This window comes from Bos indicus, chromosome X, assembly GCF_029378745.1.
Source record: "Bos indicus isolate NIAB-ARS_2022 breed Sahiwal x Tharparkar chromosome X, NIAB-ARS_B.indTharparkar_mat_pri_1.0, whole genome shotgun sequence".
Classification (NCBI taxonomy): Eukaryota; Metazoa; Chordata; class Mammalia; order Artiodactyla; family Bovidae; genus Bos; species Bos indicus.
The window spans coordinates 21673784-21689867 of NC_091789.1; the positions used below are offsets into that span (position 1 = coordinate 21673784).

A 16084-nucleotide genomic window follows, 5' to 3' on the forward strand; every position below is an offset into this window, starting at 1 on the left:
CAAAACAGATATTTAAAAAGGGTTGGTTAACAATATCTACTTGTTCATTCTACATTGAATTTTAAAGGTATTTAGGGCTTAAAACTTTTTTGTGAAATGATGAGAGGGTAGTGCAAACTCTGATGCAGCCAATAAAATCTGGACCTCAAATAAGCGGCTGCTGAAAGTGTCCACTAGTCCCGGAGCTCCCAAGATCGACAGTTTAGCTTGGCCCCTGAAGCCAATTAAGAGCTTTATCTTAGCATAAAAATAAAGAGGAGTTAAAAACTCATTCCTTTCCCAGCCTTCTTCTCCCTTCATTTTTTAAAAAAATTGCGATTTGCAGTTTTTCTTTTAAAAAGATCTGGAACTCTTTTTAAAGAGGGGGTTGGATTGATGTAAGGAAAGTGCTGTTTACCAGGGGGAAAAATGCATATAATGGTGAGTTTCAAGTACATGTTTCAACGAGAAACACTTGGTGCTTCGCTAGAAAGAGGCAGGGGCACGAAATTCAGCGTCTTGGAATAATTCCCTTCCTGGATTCAAAGATTCATTTATTGAAATAAATCAGGAAGCATTGGCAGAACGGAAATCCGCTTGCTGGGTTTAAAGGGTCTTTAAAATGTTCCGAGTGTTAGATTGCAAGTCTTTTCTAAATACAAAACAGAAGAAAAGACCGCAGTGTTTCCCTTGGACTTAAAACTGCTAGATCTCCGACTTGGGATAATTTCATGTCCGCCACAGAGACTGTGTTTTAAGAGGAAATTCTGCCCCATAGAACAACTGCTGTACATGTTTTGTTTTTTAGCAGGCTGGATTGAAGAGAAAAGTGCTGCAAAGTGGGGCTCTGGGTTCTATGGAGAAACCAGTTTATCCCTACTGCCCGTCTGGACATTCTGTTTCCCTCTTGCTTCTCCAAGATGGATCCTAAAATTCTGGCTCAAAAGCTTTGCTCGTTTGGCAATGATCAGTTTCTCTGATTTTATTTATTGCTTCAGATTTGGGCATGAAAATAAATCTTTTTCCTATTTACTGTTTGAACTCAGTGTGAGGGAAAGGATCCCATTATATTTCCTATCCATACAGACATGTGGATATTTAGACCAGACCACATACAACTGGGGGACACATAAAAGAGATTTATTGGTTAATTTACGCCGCCTAATACACATGTAAACCCCAGTAAGCCAAAGCTGCCGAGGGAGCCTCGGTTCTAGCGTAAAATAAGAACCACGACTCCTGGGTTCCAGTCGCCCTGCCCTGCCCTGCCCTGCCCTGCCCAGTGCTTCCTTTCTCCACCTGAGAAACGAAGAAACCAGAGCTCTCTTCTGTCTTACCCCAGCCTGTGTGCAGAAAAAAACTTTTCTTCGCTTGCTTTCCGCCACCACTCCGCTCCTCTCAGACTCAGCTCCCTAAAGCCCCCTGTCCCCCGAAGTTGTTCCCAGGGTCTCCTCCGAAAAGGGAGTCGAGGGGTGGGGGCTGCAGGTAATCAGAACCTTGCCTATTATTATTGTAGTTGCCTAACAGGAGTGGTTTGCTTGGGGTGGGGGGGGCGCGTTAGTTGTTTTCTTAGGCGGTAACTTGCTATATCTGGAGGTATTTCGCTTTCTATCGTGTTCCAAAGGTCAGGGTTCCCCCTTCCCCCAAAGGAAACCTCCACCCACGCCAACCGAAATAGAATTCGAAATGGCCTGCCTCTGCCCTGCAGCTCACAAAGTCCCCAGCCTCATCCTCTTGGGGGTATCTGGGGTCCCTGCGCCCTGCCGAGCAACGACACTCCCTCAAGAGTCGCACATTCGGGCTGGGCCGGGCTGTCCTAGGAAGGGCTCCACCGCCCGGGGTTCTGGCCTGGCTGAACCGCCTCAGGTCGGCCCCTTAACAAGCATCCCCCCTCCCCACTTCTCGGTTGATGATCTAATTGAATTATGCCTTTTTGTTCCAGGGACTACAGAGCACGTGCTGGAGGCAATTAATTATCAGAATGTGGTCAGATGAAGACGGACAGTGGGCACTGGGTAGGTCAGCGGCGGCAACATCCCCCGCCCTGCGCTCGGGACCCCTCCCCCAAAAGGGGCTGGCGAGGGGCCCTCGGCCGCCCTCCTTCCTCGGCTCCTCCTTGCCCCCGCAGCCCCGACCCGGACTCCCAAACGCGCGTAGGCCCCTGGTTCTCGGGGTACCTGGCGGGGCTCCCCGGAAACCCTCTCATCAGCGCTGGCCGGGCTAGGGCTTGAGAGCCACCTCTTCGCCGCCCCCGAACCCCGCTCTCCTCCGGGCTGACGCCGGAGGAGATCCAAACTTTTTCTGATCAGCTGCGCGCCCAGGGTCCGTGGGGGCTGGTGGGAAGTGAAGAGAGGTAGAAAGAAGGAAGGATATAAAGGGGGAAGGGAGGAGAAACGCGGAAGAGAAAGAAAAGCTATCCTCCCTTTTTGTAAAGCTGACTCCAGGGAATTCATTTGCATAATTTAGGCTTATTTGTTCTTCTCTGAACCTCCCCCCCCCCCAACCACCACCCCACCCTTCCCGCAAAGAAACCCGCTGCTGAGCGACACTGAAACCAGTCTTGGCGAGCCTATTTTCAGTAGCTGTAATAATTTAAGACAGCAGTGAACTCACCTTCCAACCTGGGGGGAGAGCTCTGATGTAGAGGGAGAATTGGGGCGAGTTTGAAGGGGAGGGGGTGACTACGGCAAGTGCGCTACCGGCAGGGTTTGCCCCCAGCAAACTGGCAAAGAAAGAAGGTGAAGTCTTGACCAGGCCTGGAGGAATGGGGGGCAGGAAGTGAAAGACTGCAGTTTATAAAGCGCTGCTTGAGGCGGTCTCTTCAAGCGTCTCTGAACTTGATCAGATGTTCTGTTTCCTACAGAGAGATGGCGGCCAGGCTGTGAGGCTGCCTCAAGGCGCAGACTTTGGGGCTCGGCTCCGTTCGGAGTATGACAATCATAGCCATCTCTCTCTCTCTCTCTCTTTTTTTTTTTTTGCCATTCTCGCTCTCTTATATTATTTGCAAATGCCCTGCTGAACAAAAAAAAAAAAAGAGTGGATTTATAGCCCTGTCTGAACCTGGTCATTATGTCCAGAAAGACCTTGCACCAGACAGGAGAGGGGGCCCTGATCCCACACACAACCCTAGAAAGACAATATTTAAGGGTAAGAAGTTCCCTAGGTGACTAGAAGCTTCTGCAGGTAGAAGAGGGCAAAGCCCTGGCAGTTCAGAGGGAAGAGAATTCCACCTCACAAGCCCCATTCCCGCCCCCACTTTTGCATTTGAAAATGTTAAGAATTCGAAGCTGATTAGCCCAGTGGTTTGAAAACAGGCACTGATCCGGGGTGTGTGTGTGTGTGTGTGTGTGTGTGTGTGTGTGTGTGTGTGAGCGAATGTGTGTGCAGTGAGTTTGCTGTGTAGTTCATGCTGTGTGCATGTTCGGCGTGCCAGGGTAAATGTACGTTTTGCCTGTTTAGTATTTGTGCTTCGGTGTGTTTGCAGTTATACGTGCGTGTGTGTATACTGTTGGGTGTTTAATTTGTTGTGTGTCTGTTTCCCTTTTTGTGTGTAGTTTGTTGTGCGTGTTTACTGCTGTGTTGAGAGCGTGTTTAGTGTCGTGTGTGCGAGTTTACTGTGTTACATGTGATTGCTGTGTTGTGTCTGGTGTGTCATGTGGGAGGGTGGCGGGGACAGTGGCGAGGACAGTATACTATAGCCACTACTCACATACTGAGAGCCAATGGATGGCTCAGAGGGAAGTAACGGAGATGGCTCTAATTCTAACCATTTCTCCTCGTTTTCACAGACGGCGAGCTGGCCGGCCTGGGTCCAGCCTCTTGGGTCAACAGGACCCACAGCAGCCCGTGGGGAGGACGCGGCGAATGAGCCGCGAGAGTGGAACTGTTCTCGCCCCGGGATCCACGCCCGGGGGCACATTCTCGGGGTGGTGAGGCAGCGGGTTGGGGGGCCCAGGCAGGACTGGACGTGCAGCGCCCAGCCGACGGTGGGAACGATCCTGGCGAGGCAAGGAATTCATTTGGTAAAAGCGGGTAAAGCGGGCGCGAGGGGTGCTCGCCCGCTTCGGGCGAGGGGGAAGCCGGGGAGAGGCCCCGGCTCCGCCCCGCCGGTCGCCGGCTGGAGCCTGGCTCCAGTTCCCCCACGGCAGCGCCAGCCTCACGGAGCCCACTCGCGGGTTCCCGGCCGCCTCTGCCGCCGCCTCACCTGCCAGGCGCCGGGCCACGGCCCAATCAGCGGCGGTCGCTCGGCCGCGGCTGCCATGTTCCCCACTCCGCGCTGCCAATCAGTGTGGCGACTGCCAATGGGCTGCGGGGCCGGGGGTCAGGTGACCGCGGGCCAGCTGGCTCCCCATTGGCGCGCGCCGCGCGGCCTCCCGCTCGGTTTATGTGAGAGGAGTGAGTGATTGACTTTATCAGTCCAAGGACACTACTCTGGAGGCGAACAGGCTGGGACTGGCGCGGCGAGCGGCGAGGACCGAGCCTTCCTCCTGCCTCCTGCCCGCCGGCCGCGAGCCTGCTCTGCTTCTAAGCGCACCCTAGCCGGGAGGCAGGAACCTCCTGGTCCCGCGGCTCTGCGCTCTCGGGGAGAGGTGGGGTGCCCGGGACAGGATTGGCAAACTCCGCCCTCCACTTATTATTTTGCTTATTTTTCTTTGTGCGCGTCTGTTAGTTTGTTAAACCAGATCTAGTTCCAGAATCTTTTCTCCTCCCTTCTACCCCCCTCCTTCTCCCCCCTCCTCCCCCCTCCAGGTCCTTCTACTTCCCCTCCTCCCTCCTGTCCCTCTGCAGGAGACTCTCTCAGCGACGGAAAGTTGCAGTCCCTGCTTCAGCCTGAGGGATCTCCCGACCACCGTGTCCAACCGTCGCCACCCCTCTTCGACTTCGACTCTGTGGAGCTCTCCTTAAGCACCCTCGATCACATCTGCGAGGTCGCTGGTGTCGAAAAAGAACCACCCATGACGATGCTCCTGGACGGAGGCCCGCAGTTCCCAGGACTGGGAGTGGGCAGCTTCGGCGCGCCGCGCCACCACGAGATGCCCAACCGCGAGCCGGCGGGCATAGGGCTGACTCCTTTCGGGGACTCGCCCCACGCCGCCGCCGCCGCCGCCGCCGCCTTCAAGCTGAGCCCCGCGGCGGCTCACGATCTGTCTTCTGGCCAGAGCTCGGCGTTCACGCCGCAGGGTTCGGGTTACGCCAACGCCCTGGGCCATCATCACCACCACCATCACCACCATCACCACGCCGGCCAGGTGCCCAGCTACGGCGGAGCCGCCTCCGCCGCCTTCAACTCCACGCGCGACTTTCTGTTCCGCCAGCGCGGCTCCGGGCTCGGCGAGGCGGCCTCGGGTGGCGGGCAGCACGGGCTCTTCGCCGGCTCGGCGAGTAGCCTGCACGCTCCGGCTGGCATCTCTGAGCCCCCTGGCTACCTGCTCTTCCCCGGGCTGCACGACCAAGGCGCTGGGCACCCGTCGCCCACCGGGCACGTGGACAACAACCAGGTCCACCTGGGGCTGCGCGGGGAGCTGTTCGGCCGCGCTGACCCGTACCGCCCGGTGGCCAGCCCGCGCACGGACCCCTACACGGCCGGCGCGCAGTTCCCGAACTACAGCCCCATGAACATGAACATGGGCGTGAACGTGGCGGCCCACCACGGGCCCGGCGCCTTCTTCCGTTACATGCGACAGCCCATCAAGCAGGAGCTGTCGTGCAAGTGGATCGACGAGGCTCAGCTGAGCCGGCCCAAGAAGAGCTGTGACCGGACCTTCAGCACCATGCACGAGCTGGTGACACATGTCACCATGGAGCATGTGGGGGGCCCGGAGCAGAACAACCACGTCTGCTATTGGGAGGAGTGCCCCCGCGAGGGCAAGTCTTTCAAGGCGAAGTACAAACTGGTCAATCACATTCGGGTGCACACGGGCGAGAAGCCCTTCCCGTGCCCCTTCCCGGGCTGCGGGAAGATCTTCGCTCGCTCCGAGAACCTCAAGATCCACAAGAGGACCCACACAGGTAAGGAGGAGGGCGGGCGGGCGCGGGGTTCGCCGCGGCCGCGCGCCGCGAAGCCGACATGCACCGCGAGGAAGCGAGGGGTGGCGGCCGTAGAGAGAGGCGGCGCCCCGCCGGGGTGGTTGGAAGAAGTAGCGCTGTCAATGTCCCTCCACCTCTCGTCCTCCCCGCCCCGCGGAGCTTTTGCCCAGTTCTAACTTCCCGGGCGGACGGCTGTGCGGTCTCAGGAACTAATTGGAACCTTCTCGCGCCCAGGAACCCACTGGCGCCGCCTCTTTTTGTCTCTTTCTGGGTTACTCTGGAGGGACTCCGAACGCGTGCAGAGAAATTGTTCACAAGCGACTTAGCTCTCGGCACCCAGTCGGGGGAGGCAACCATAGAAATGCTAATGAAAACTAACTTTCGGTTACTTCCGCTCTTTTTTACCCTTGATTGGCACATCTCCTAATTAAATGACTGGTACTTTTGTCAAACTATTTTTATTTGGAGTTCCAGGTTCAATTCAGTCCTCCGGGAGGAACGCTAACGTAGAAAAGGCACCCCAGTTTCGTGGCTTGTTCAGAGCATCTTGTAAAACTGTCCGGAGCCCCCTGGATTTATATAGTTTTCTCTTTTCGAACGTTAAGTACGACGACCTCAGCTTTTTAATGCTGGGCTTAGCAAAACCGATGCATTTGAAAGAGGCAAATTAAAAGGTACAAAGGAGGAACTAAAAGGGATTGTCCCGTCCTCGGTCCATTGTCCCTCCCGGGCTTGGCTGCCACGCCGAGATACCGGCGGAACGCGGCAGCGCTCGGAGGCCCCGGGCCGGGTGGGGGGCGGGGGGAGTACCGCAACTCGGGGGAAACTTTGGAGGAGCCAGGGGCTTGCCCTCCGGCCCGAGAACAAAGGGACGGGCAGGTTCTGGGCCGGCCCTGCCTCACCCCCGCCCCCGACCACTGCTCCCCACCCTAGCAGGCTCAACCCGCGATCTCCATTTTTCTCCAGGGAAAAGAGATGCCACGGCAGCCCCCAGTCGGCGCTCCCTCTCCGGGCAGACCGCCGGAGAGCTCTGTCTCCCGCTGCTCGGCCGGAGGACGCTCCTGGCCCTGACTCTATCCCCCCACCCCCACCCCCTTTGCGTTTCTGCCTTTTGCAGGTGAGAAACCTTTTAAATGTGAATTTGAAGGCTGTGACAGACGCTTTGCCAACAGCAGCGACCGCAAGAAGCACATGCATGTGCACACCTCGGACAAGCCCTATATCTGCAAAGTGTGCGACAAGTCCTACACGCACCCGAGCTCCCTGCGCAAGCACATGAAGGTAATTACCTCTTTATTAGCGGTCGGCGGTTTATAAACACTCTGCCCGACACCGGGCTGCGGAACGGAAGCGCCCGCGCTGCCAACCCTGTATCTTCCACGTTAAATCCGATTTGCTCCAGCGTTGACACCTTGAACCCATTTGAGGGACCGGGAGGGGGGACGGGGAGGGGGAGCGCAGTAGGGAGGAGGAGGAGCGGAGGGAAAGATCAGTTGTTTCCTGGGAAGCTCTAACCGAGCTCGCCGGGACTGGATGTCGCAGTGGCCGCCTCTCCCCGGCTCAACCCGCGATGAGAACCGAGAGTGCCCGCGCCGAATCCGGGGGGCGGGGGGCTGGGGGCTCCGTTCTTCTTCGGCTTCGGGTAAAACAATAGGGCCGAGGAGCGCGGGGGGATTCCCACGCAATTGTCGGAGCCCTCGCAGCGCCCAGGGCGCCCGTGCCACCTTTCTCTGTACCTGCTTTCGCAAGCCAGAGCGGTCTTGGCCAGACTTGGGCCCGGAGTATTTTATAGGGCCCCAAAGACTGTGCTTACCCCGCTCTAGCCGCGGAGAAAGCATTTCTGAAGGGGCATGAATAAACTAGAGTACTTTATTCCTTTTCCACAATGGCCAATCTTAGGACTCAAACTGGTTTTTTGACGAATGTCTTGGGGTTTTCTTATACATCGGTAATGTGGAAATTAAAAAACAAAACCCCCAAATCAGCAGCATTTTGTCTTTTAAGTGGGTCACTGGGCGGTCTTGCTCTTACAGTGCTCTTGTTTTTGCTTGCACAATGCCAGTTGGAATTATATTCATTATAATATATACATGTTAATTTTAGGTTCATGAATCTCAAGGGTCAGATTCCTCCCCTGCTGCCAGTTCAGGCTATGAATCTTCCACTCCACCCGCTATAGCTTCTGCAAACAGTAAAGATACCACTAAAACCCCTTCTGCAGTTCAAACTAGCACCAGCCACAACCCTGGACTTCCTCCCAATTTTAACGAATGGTACGTCTGAGGACAAACACAAACCCTGTTTAACCATAGAATGGACCAAATGCATTTTAAAAAGAAAACTGAGACCAATCAGATGGAAATGGAGTTGTAAGGCAAGAGGCCATATATAGGGCTACATCTGGTTAATTGCAATTGTCCAGGAAGGTTTTTGGGCAAGATCCAAAAGTAGCCATGCCCTTTTCTCAGGATTAGAAAATATGTTTTGGCATTTGAAGGATTAAAAAAAGATCTTCTCACTGCTTTTTCCTCCCCTTTCTCTTGCTCTCTGCTCACCCCATCCCTAAATGCCTTCAGTTCATTTTAACTCTTGTCCTGTTTCTTGAGAGGAAGTTATGGAAGTCTTATTGGTGGTGATGCTAAAACTGATGGAAAAATCTTCGCCTTAGTGGTGATTGTTTAAACTCTCACAGTCTTAAACCGTGCCAAAGTCCTGTTATGTCTTGAACTTTTCCTCAAAGCATTACACTTGTGAATGTATTTTTGTCTAATGGGGTTAAAACTGTTGTTCAGTATTTTTTCAGGCTGAGGATGTGATGTTACTCTACACAAATTGTGACGTTTAGTATACAATTGCCTTTTGTAATAACTTTCTTTTTTGTAAATACATATCCATTGATGCCATATTTATCGTTTGTAATTTAATTATTGCTACAAATGCCGGGAACTGAACAATATTTATGGATAAATGTTTTCTAACAAATTCTGTACAGCTTTTGATTATAACCGCTTTAGCATTAAAATTTATTGTTTTGAAAGAAGAACACAATTTACAGTTTTTGAACCACTGACTCCTTTCTCTTGTTTTGTAACAGCCTCCTTCTTCAAAGAGGAGACGTGAGCAAATGAAATCTTGTTTGTTGGTATTTATAACTCACTCAGATCCCTTTTTTAATTGTTAAATTATTTTTCTATTGCAGTATAGATTCTTTACAGTGTCAGTTTCCATCTGGGAAGACCCTCCTTTCTTTAGCTCAGATGGTTGTTTAACTGCGAGTTTAAATGTGTTTGTCCTGGATTTTCTGCATGCAAATCAAATATTACTGATCAATTCAGTTAGTGGCCATGACATCTCAATCTTGTACTTCAAAGACTGAGAAGCTGGATTTAATCATCCCTGCCCTACATATATAAACCTAAGGTAACCTAATGAGTTTTATGTCCCTTAGTTTTTTATTATCTTACATAAAAATGAACATTGCGACAGGATGCATGTCTGTCTGTTCTATCAAGAGATCACCCATATACCTATATATGTTTGTATCTATGACTTATCTAATCTGCCTATCAAATCTATCTAGCTATCTATATATTTTCAAAAGTAAGCATATGTCTGAAACAGTGATGACGAGTAAGGCCAGTCGAGGCATGCTTACTTATGATTAAAGTGCTTCTTAAAAGAACCATAGACCATTTACAATTTTGGAAGGCACAGGTTGGTTTGTTTTGCTGTATATAGTTCAATTCGTAATTATCACAATTATTCATAACATTTTTATAGCGGTGTAATAACTGCAGCTGTTCTGAAATATTATGGAAAGAAAAAACATTTGCAAAATATGTATTTTTAAAAGTTCATGGTTTGTAGGCAAAGATGTTAAGAGCATTGTTTCCATTAAAATCAATAACAATGAAAAATGGTTGTTTGCTTTGTGATAAAATATTAACAATCCGTTTAATCTTAAGTGAAGCAACTCATTTGGACAGACCGTTTTTTTACAGTTGTTATATGAAAAAGAAACATTACTATTTGGGGGGGTGGAGTGGGTAGAGTATTGAGGGTTTTTTTTTTTTTTACTAATTTAGGGTGCTGTTTAATATTGAGAGCCCAATCTGCATGAATAACCAACTTGCAAATCAGCAAATAGAATGGTGGAGATAAGGAATTGTAAAGAATTTAGCAATGTAATGAATAGGCTTAAGTATCTCCTTCTCTTGAAGGGGCAGTACTCTAGGATTTGTGGTGGCAGTCAGTTTGGTATTATTCATAATCATTTTGAATTCTAGAATTTTGTTTATTGTTCTTTTTGAAGAAATAAAGTCTTGGCACAACTATTTATAACATTTTTGTATTTGGTGCCTGATTTTTTTCCCATGTTCAAATAAATCAACCTTAAATTGAAATGCTCAGAGAAGTTCTGATGATTAAAAGAAACTTTGATTCCTTGGATACAGTTGAAACAGTCTGTTTTAAGTTATCTACTGATCTTTGTCAACAGACAATTAGTTATTGACAGTTTCTAATTGCAAATTGCTTTGGATGTGATTTCTTGTTTGTGGAGAATGGTTTTTTGGGGGGTTTTTTTTGCACTTTCCTCCACCAGTAGACAAGGCAAAGGCCTGAATGCCATGAACGGATTGGGATGCCTTCACAAGTGTGAGCAGGTAACCTGGTCAGTCTACTGCTCCTACCCCCAGACATTCTAGTCTTGACCTTGACATTGAGGGTGCTGGACCAAATTCCTATTTCAGGAGTTTTCCTTCACTTCAAACCAGAAAGCATTTTAAATGCTCAGCAAGTTTTCAGAAAGTGTGTACTCATAAGATTGGCTTTACATGTGTTCCAACTGAAGTCTAAATGATGTTTTTCTTCTGAAATGTGCATTTAACTTCCACAGTTTACTGTTTTCTCTATGAATTTTCTCTCCACCCCCAACTTCACCTAACCTTAAATGACAGTAGAGTGATGGGTTGGATGCAAGATTATTTCAAAAACTTGCTTCTCCCACCCCCCATTAAATACATTAAACAGACATCTCCTTAGGAGACATTAAGTTTGATCTTTTTTGCTAGGCTTGAAATTATTCTGCCATGAAAATTTACAGTAGAGCATTGTGTCCTAAGAGGGGAAGATGTGAATTAACAATGATGATAACCAATATTAAGATGTGAAAGTTTTGCCCCTTACATGATATCCTTTAATACGGATGTAGCATCGTTATTTCTGTCTATCCCTCTGCCCTTGTCATTTGTTGCAAAGAAAACTTTATTTTAGTAGAAAACTTTTCACAGATTTTCTTTCTATAATCTGACTCTGGGAGTACATATTCTTCAATTTTCAGTAAGTCTCTTAAAGAATAAGCACCCCCTCCCCCGCCGCCCAACAACAACAAAAACCTTTGCAACCCTAAAGATAGATAAGCTGGAAAACATGAATGTCAGCTGGATTCTTAGTAAGAGAACGGTTATTTTACTTCTTGTACCTGGTAAGACCTTTGTTAAAAGTCCATTATCTTTTCCAAAATGGGTGGTTTAGTTTAACATTTCCACGAAGGTGTCTATTTTCATGCAGACAGAAGTCTGGACTTCATCCAGTTTGGAAGGTTAAAGATCAGGGTCCAGGCTAAGCAGGGTTGTGGGTCCTAACTACCGCGGAGGTTGAAGAACTAACAGGAACGCCTCTGCTCACAAAGCCTCCTAGGAAAGTTGTGTTCAGGACTTCCTCGCCCCTCCCACCCCCCTCGCCGCCCGCTGTCTCTTCGCCCCTGGCTCCTTCTCCCCTTATAAAACCCCCCAAACAAACGAAAAAAGCCTAAGGGCCTTGGCCCTTAAGCTTCTGAAAGAGTCGCTACCGGTCTGCCCATCCCCTGAACCGCGCGGGATCTCAGCCCCGCAGCCGGGCTGGTTTTCTTTCGGGCGGTCTTCCCCCACGAGACCTAAAGTCTAGTCGGGCTCGGCCCCGGGACGAGGCGTCGCGGAAGTCAGGGCTCCCGCTCGGGGTCCTCAGGCCCCTGGTGGGGGATCCCGGGGTCCCTATGCACACACCAAGTTCTTGCAAGGCCCGGTCGAAGCTGGGGCCGGGGGGGAGGGGACCTCATTTCCTAGAGTCAATTCTCTTGCGGTCTCGGCCCGCTGACCCTTTGACCTCCACCTACAGGGCCCTTGGCGGCCGTAAGCCGGCGGTCGCCCGGGCTCCGAGGACGCTTCGCGCCCCATCGCCTCCCGGCCTCATTAGGCCGGCGGGTCTGTAAAGCAGGAATCAGCCGCTGCCTAATCCGGACCTGGGGTCAATATGAGCCCAAACAATGGTGAGCTCCGAAGGCCACAGCGCAGCGCTGGCCGCAAACTTTGTGTTCCATTCATTTTCTGAAAGCGGCGGGGTGGGGGAGGGAGGGGAGGTACTCGCACGCCCGAAGGCCGATCCCAGCGCCCGGGGCTTTTCAGCGAGAGTCCCCGCTCTCCGGCCCTCCCGGTCTCATCGCCGCGCCAGGGTTTTGGAAGGGCCGGCAGGGCGCTGGGCCCGGTTCGCGGCCCGCGCGAGGGCCCAAGGGCTGGCCTAGAGGCGGCCGCCCCCGCACTAAGAACAAGACTTTGAAGTGGGTTTTTAGCGTGCACGTGTGAGAGCCGCGCCGGGGCCGGAGCGGGGGCCCGCTGGGTGGAAAGGGGAGGCTCCGGCCCGGACCGGCCCCTCCTCCCCCGCGCCCCGTCGCTCCGGCCTTTTCAAGCCGCGGCCGGGACCCCGCCGGCCGCCAGCGCCCAGAGCCCGCGCTGTGCGCAGGCGCAGAACCCGCAGCCGTCGAGTCAGATTTCGCTGCGAGGGGGCGGCGGGGGAGAGTTGAAAGCGGCTCGGCGGCGCCGCGGCCTCGGCCGGGCCGGGAAGGGGGGGCGGAGGGCCGGACGGAGCGGGGGGGCTGGTTTTGGGGCGGCTCTCGGGTCGGAAACATGGCGGCCGGATGCGAACCCCCGCGGAGCGCAGCAAAGCGCTGACGGCGGGCTGCCGAACTGTTGTGTGGTTTCAACTCCCTTTTATTCCTCGGCTCGGAGCGCCTCGCGGGAGAATGTAGGTCGTGGCGGCCGAGCGCAAAATTGTTAAAAAAAAAAAAAAAAAAAAAACGGAAGCGGAGAAGTTCTTCCAGGGCATCCTGGGCGTGGGAAGTTGGCGAGCCTTCTGGGGGCTGGGGTTCCCGGGAGGGAAGGGGGGTAGGCTTGGACCTGAAATCTACCCGAAGCCTCCCCACCCTCCGGGCCCGACTGAAAGCGTTTCTCCTCTGACCCCCTCGGGGTGGGGGATGCCGTTTTGAGCTTCGTGCCCAAGTCGGGATCCTCCTGCACCTTCGAGTCGCGAAAAATGCCAAGGAGTGGACACTGTTCTCTTCCAGGACAATGGCGGGGCGCGTGAGCGGAGCACGGAGGCACCGTTTCCAAACCGGGTGCCCTGGATTAGCCGCACGGATATGTCATTGCGAGTTCGAACCCTACACGTTGCTCAGGCCCCGTTTTCTGCATATCTCATTTAAACGCGGGCCTATGAAAAATAGCACTGTGTGCGCTTTTGTGTGTGCTGTTAACAGCTGGTCGTCTTACGAAAAAAGGGGCTGGAGGGAAGGCCATGATTCCGAAAACTTTCATTCAGCTTTAGCTTAAACCGCCTTAATGCTGGCGTGTGAAAGAACCCCTGGTAGTTCTGGGATCTCGAGTCCGTGTTTTCTCTGCAGGGAAAATGGAGCAGATGTCTTTCGTGAGGGGGAAAAAATGTGGGCTTTTAAAAATGTAGTTTTTGACCCCCGTCTCCTCTAGGAAAATAAGCGGCACGCGTTCTTTCAGGTTGCGTCTTCGTGGAGGCCAACAGCTAAACGAAAAGACAGCCTTCTGGGCTGCCCACTGGCGAGGATTTGGGCTCCTGAAGGTGTGGGCCAGCTCCCGTGGGCCACCTTGAGAAGGGCCCCAGGTGGGTGGGCAGGTCATTAGCAAAGCTGGCCCAGATCTGGGGGGAAATCTGCAAAACAGTGCCTTTATCTGCAGAGAACAATTGATGGGGTTGTCTTTCCTCCTTTTCAGTGCACAAAGAAGACGGCTTTGGAGCAAGAATTTGGAATATGCATTTAAGTTGTCGTGCTTTGCATTGGAAACCCCTGGGCAATTAAAATAAGCCTGCCTTGTAGTGTTTTCTGTCCTTTTCTTATGTGTGGTTCGTGCAAGTCAAAGGGGATGGAGACCCTTCTACAGTTTGGAAACTTGTTTTGAAATAGCCACCAAACAGATTTTTACCCCTTTGGGTGAAGTTTGCTTCCAGGGTTCAGCCTCTTCACCCCACCCCCTGACTGGAGTAGAGTATTGACATGTTTGAGAGAGCAAAGGAGGTAGATGGTGCTTGCTGTATACTTTATTTTTCCATGCTGTAGTTTGAACCCTGAGATATGAGCTTTTTCCTGGCTAAATCTCTTGGTACCAAAAGTGTGGAAAGTGAAAAGTTCATTAACTTGAAAAATCTTTAGCCAATGGATAGGCAGTTTGTCTCTCTGAGAACTGCAGTGCCCAGAACGTCTCTAAGATTGACTTTGGAATCAAGCTAAAGAAGCACTGGTGAACTATCTCCCCTGGATACCTGCGGTGTTCTTTGGGTCATTTGATATGGTAAAACTGTGGTTGATTTTCATAAGAGTTACATGAATGGAATTTCTTCTAAACTGGACGAATGACAAATTGGTAGAACTCTTATATTTGTTTGAATGATAACTCCAAAGGGCACTGCTTTTCCCTCTGAGGTTTGGTTTCTACCATCACTATTGAAATTTACAGCTTGAAAAACACGAAGTTCGCAGGAAGCCATTAAAGGGGGGAATGTTCAGAGGACTTAGACTAATAATAACACAGGAGCAAAACGTCTTTGAATAAGATTCTTGTTGCCAAAAATCTGTTGAAACTAAAGAAAACATTTATTTAAAAATAATCTAATAGAGCAAACAATTTTGTATATTTTTAATGTGATGACAGTCCAACCTGTTTACTGATGTGATGAATAGAGAAATGTGAGCCCTGTAGTAAGTGGGAGAATAGCCTTCACCAAATGGCAAGTTTCTAATGTTTGTTCTCTGATAGAGTGTGTATGTTGTCTAATGTGTTTTATTAAAACACAACCTATGTAAAGACCATTTGAGCATAAGGTGTTAAAAATAGAAGATTCCATTGTGTTTTATTATACGCTAGCATTTAAAACAACATATCCAGTAACGTTTTATGATATTTTTCTAACAGTAAATGTAGCTTGTTTTGACCTATCTGCAGTTCACTTTTTGTTTTTTTGCCAGTGTTGTCCTGCTTGGTATCCGGGACAGTCTCTAATTCCTGATGAAGAACTTGATACTGACGTTGGTATGCAGCAGCCAGCCCTCCATAACACTACCTATCCTAAATGCAGGGTTAATGCCGAACCTACTGTGCAAGAAATGATTTACTGATGAGGTTTCAAAGAAAACCACATCAATTTGGATGTCTGTTACCTTGAAGTGATCATTTTAAGAGTAGTAGCTTCTTCCCTAGGTATAAAAAGACTATTTTCTTCTTTGGTGTATTTCATTCTGTGTTGAGCAATCATTTGTGAAATGAAAAAGCAAAAAAGCACCCCCCACCCCCCGCCCCGCCACACACACACCTCCAGCCAATTTAGGATCATAAACGCGAAGATGGAGGTGAAGACTAGCCTAATTCAGTGTGTGTTATCTCATGCATTGTGTTGACCTTGTTGAAAATCTCTTTCAAATATCTGCATTCCACATGTAGAACTAAAGTGTTTAAAACTAGAAATATGAATGCTTGTTTTGTTAATTTCTTGTTTGTGTTCAAAAAGCAACATCCAGGATCTCTACAATCGACTTAAATAAAACCATTTAAATTATTTTTTGTGATTATTGTTTTATTTCAGTGACAACCATAGCCCCTAACTAAATCCTCAGTGGTCAAATAACCTTGATTAACTTGTTGAATTGGGACAATTTATATTCTATTCACATCTTTCATGATACAGCTTGGCTTTCACTGAGCAATAAACTTGGGAAAAAGACCCAACCCGCTGAACAAAC

At 50.3% G+C, this 16084-nt stretch overlaps 1 protein-coding gene across 2 annotated transcripts; it reads left to right on the plus strand.

Annotated features, from left to right (window-relative positions):
* Positions 1–4406: 4406 nt before the first annotated feature.
* On the plus strand, positions 4407–15858 carry ZIC3 (Zic family member 3). 2 transcript variants are annotated; one of them, XM_019956226.2, is made up of 3 exons: positions 4407–5988; positions 7124–7287; positions 15314–15858. In XM_019956226.2, the coding sequence occupies exons 1-3, from the start codon at positions 4935–4937 to the stop codon at positions 15461–15463; spliced, it is 1368 nt and encodes a 455-aa protein (XP_019811785.2). In that variant the 5' UTR covers positions 4407–4934; the 3' UTR covers positions 15464–15858. The 2 variants fall into 2 exon arrangements, with proteins under 2 accessions (XP_019811785.2, XP_019811784.2); XM_019956225.2 differs by lacking the exon at positions 15314–15858 and adding an exon at positions 8110–9923.
* The last annotated feature ends 226 nt before the right edge of the window (positions 15859–16084 follow it).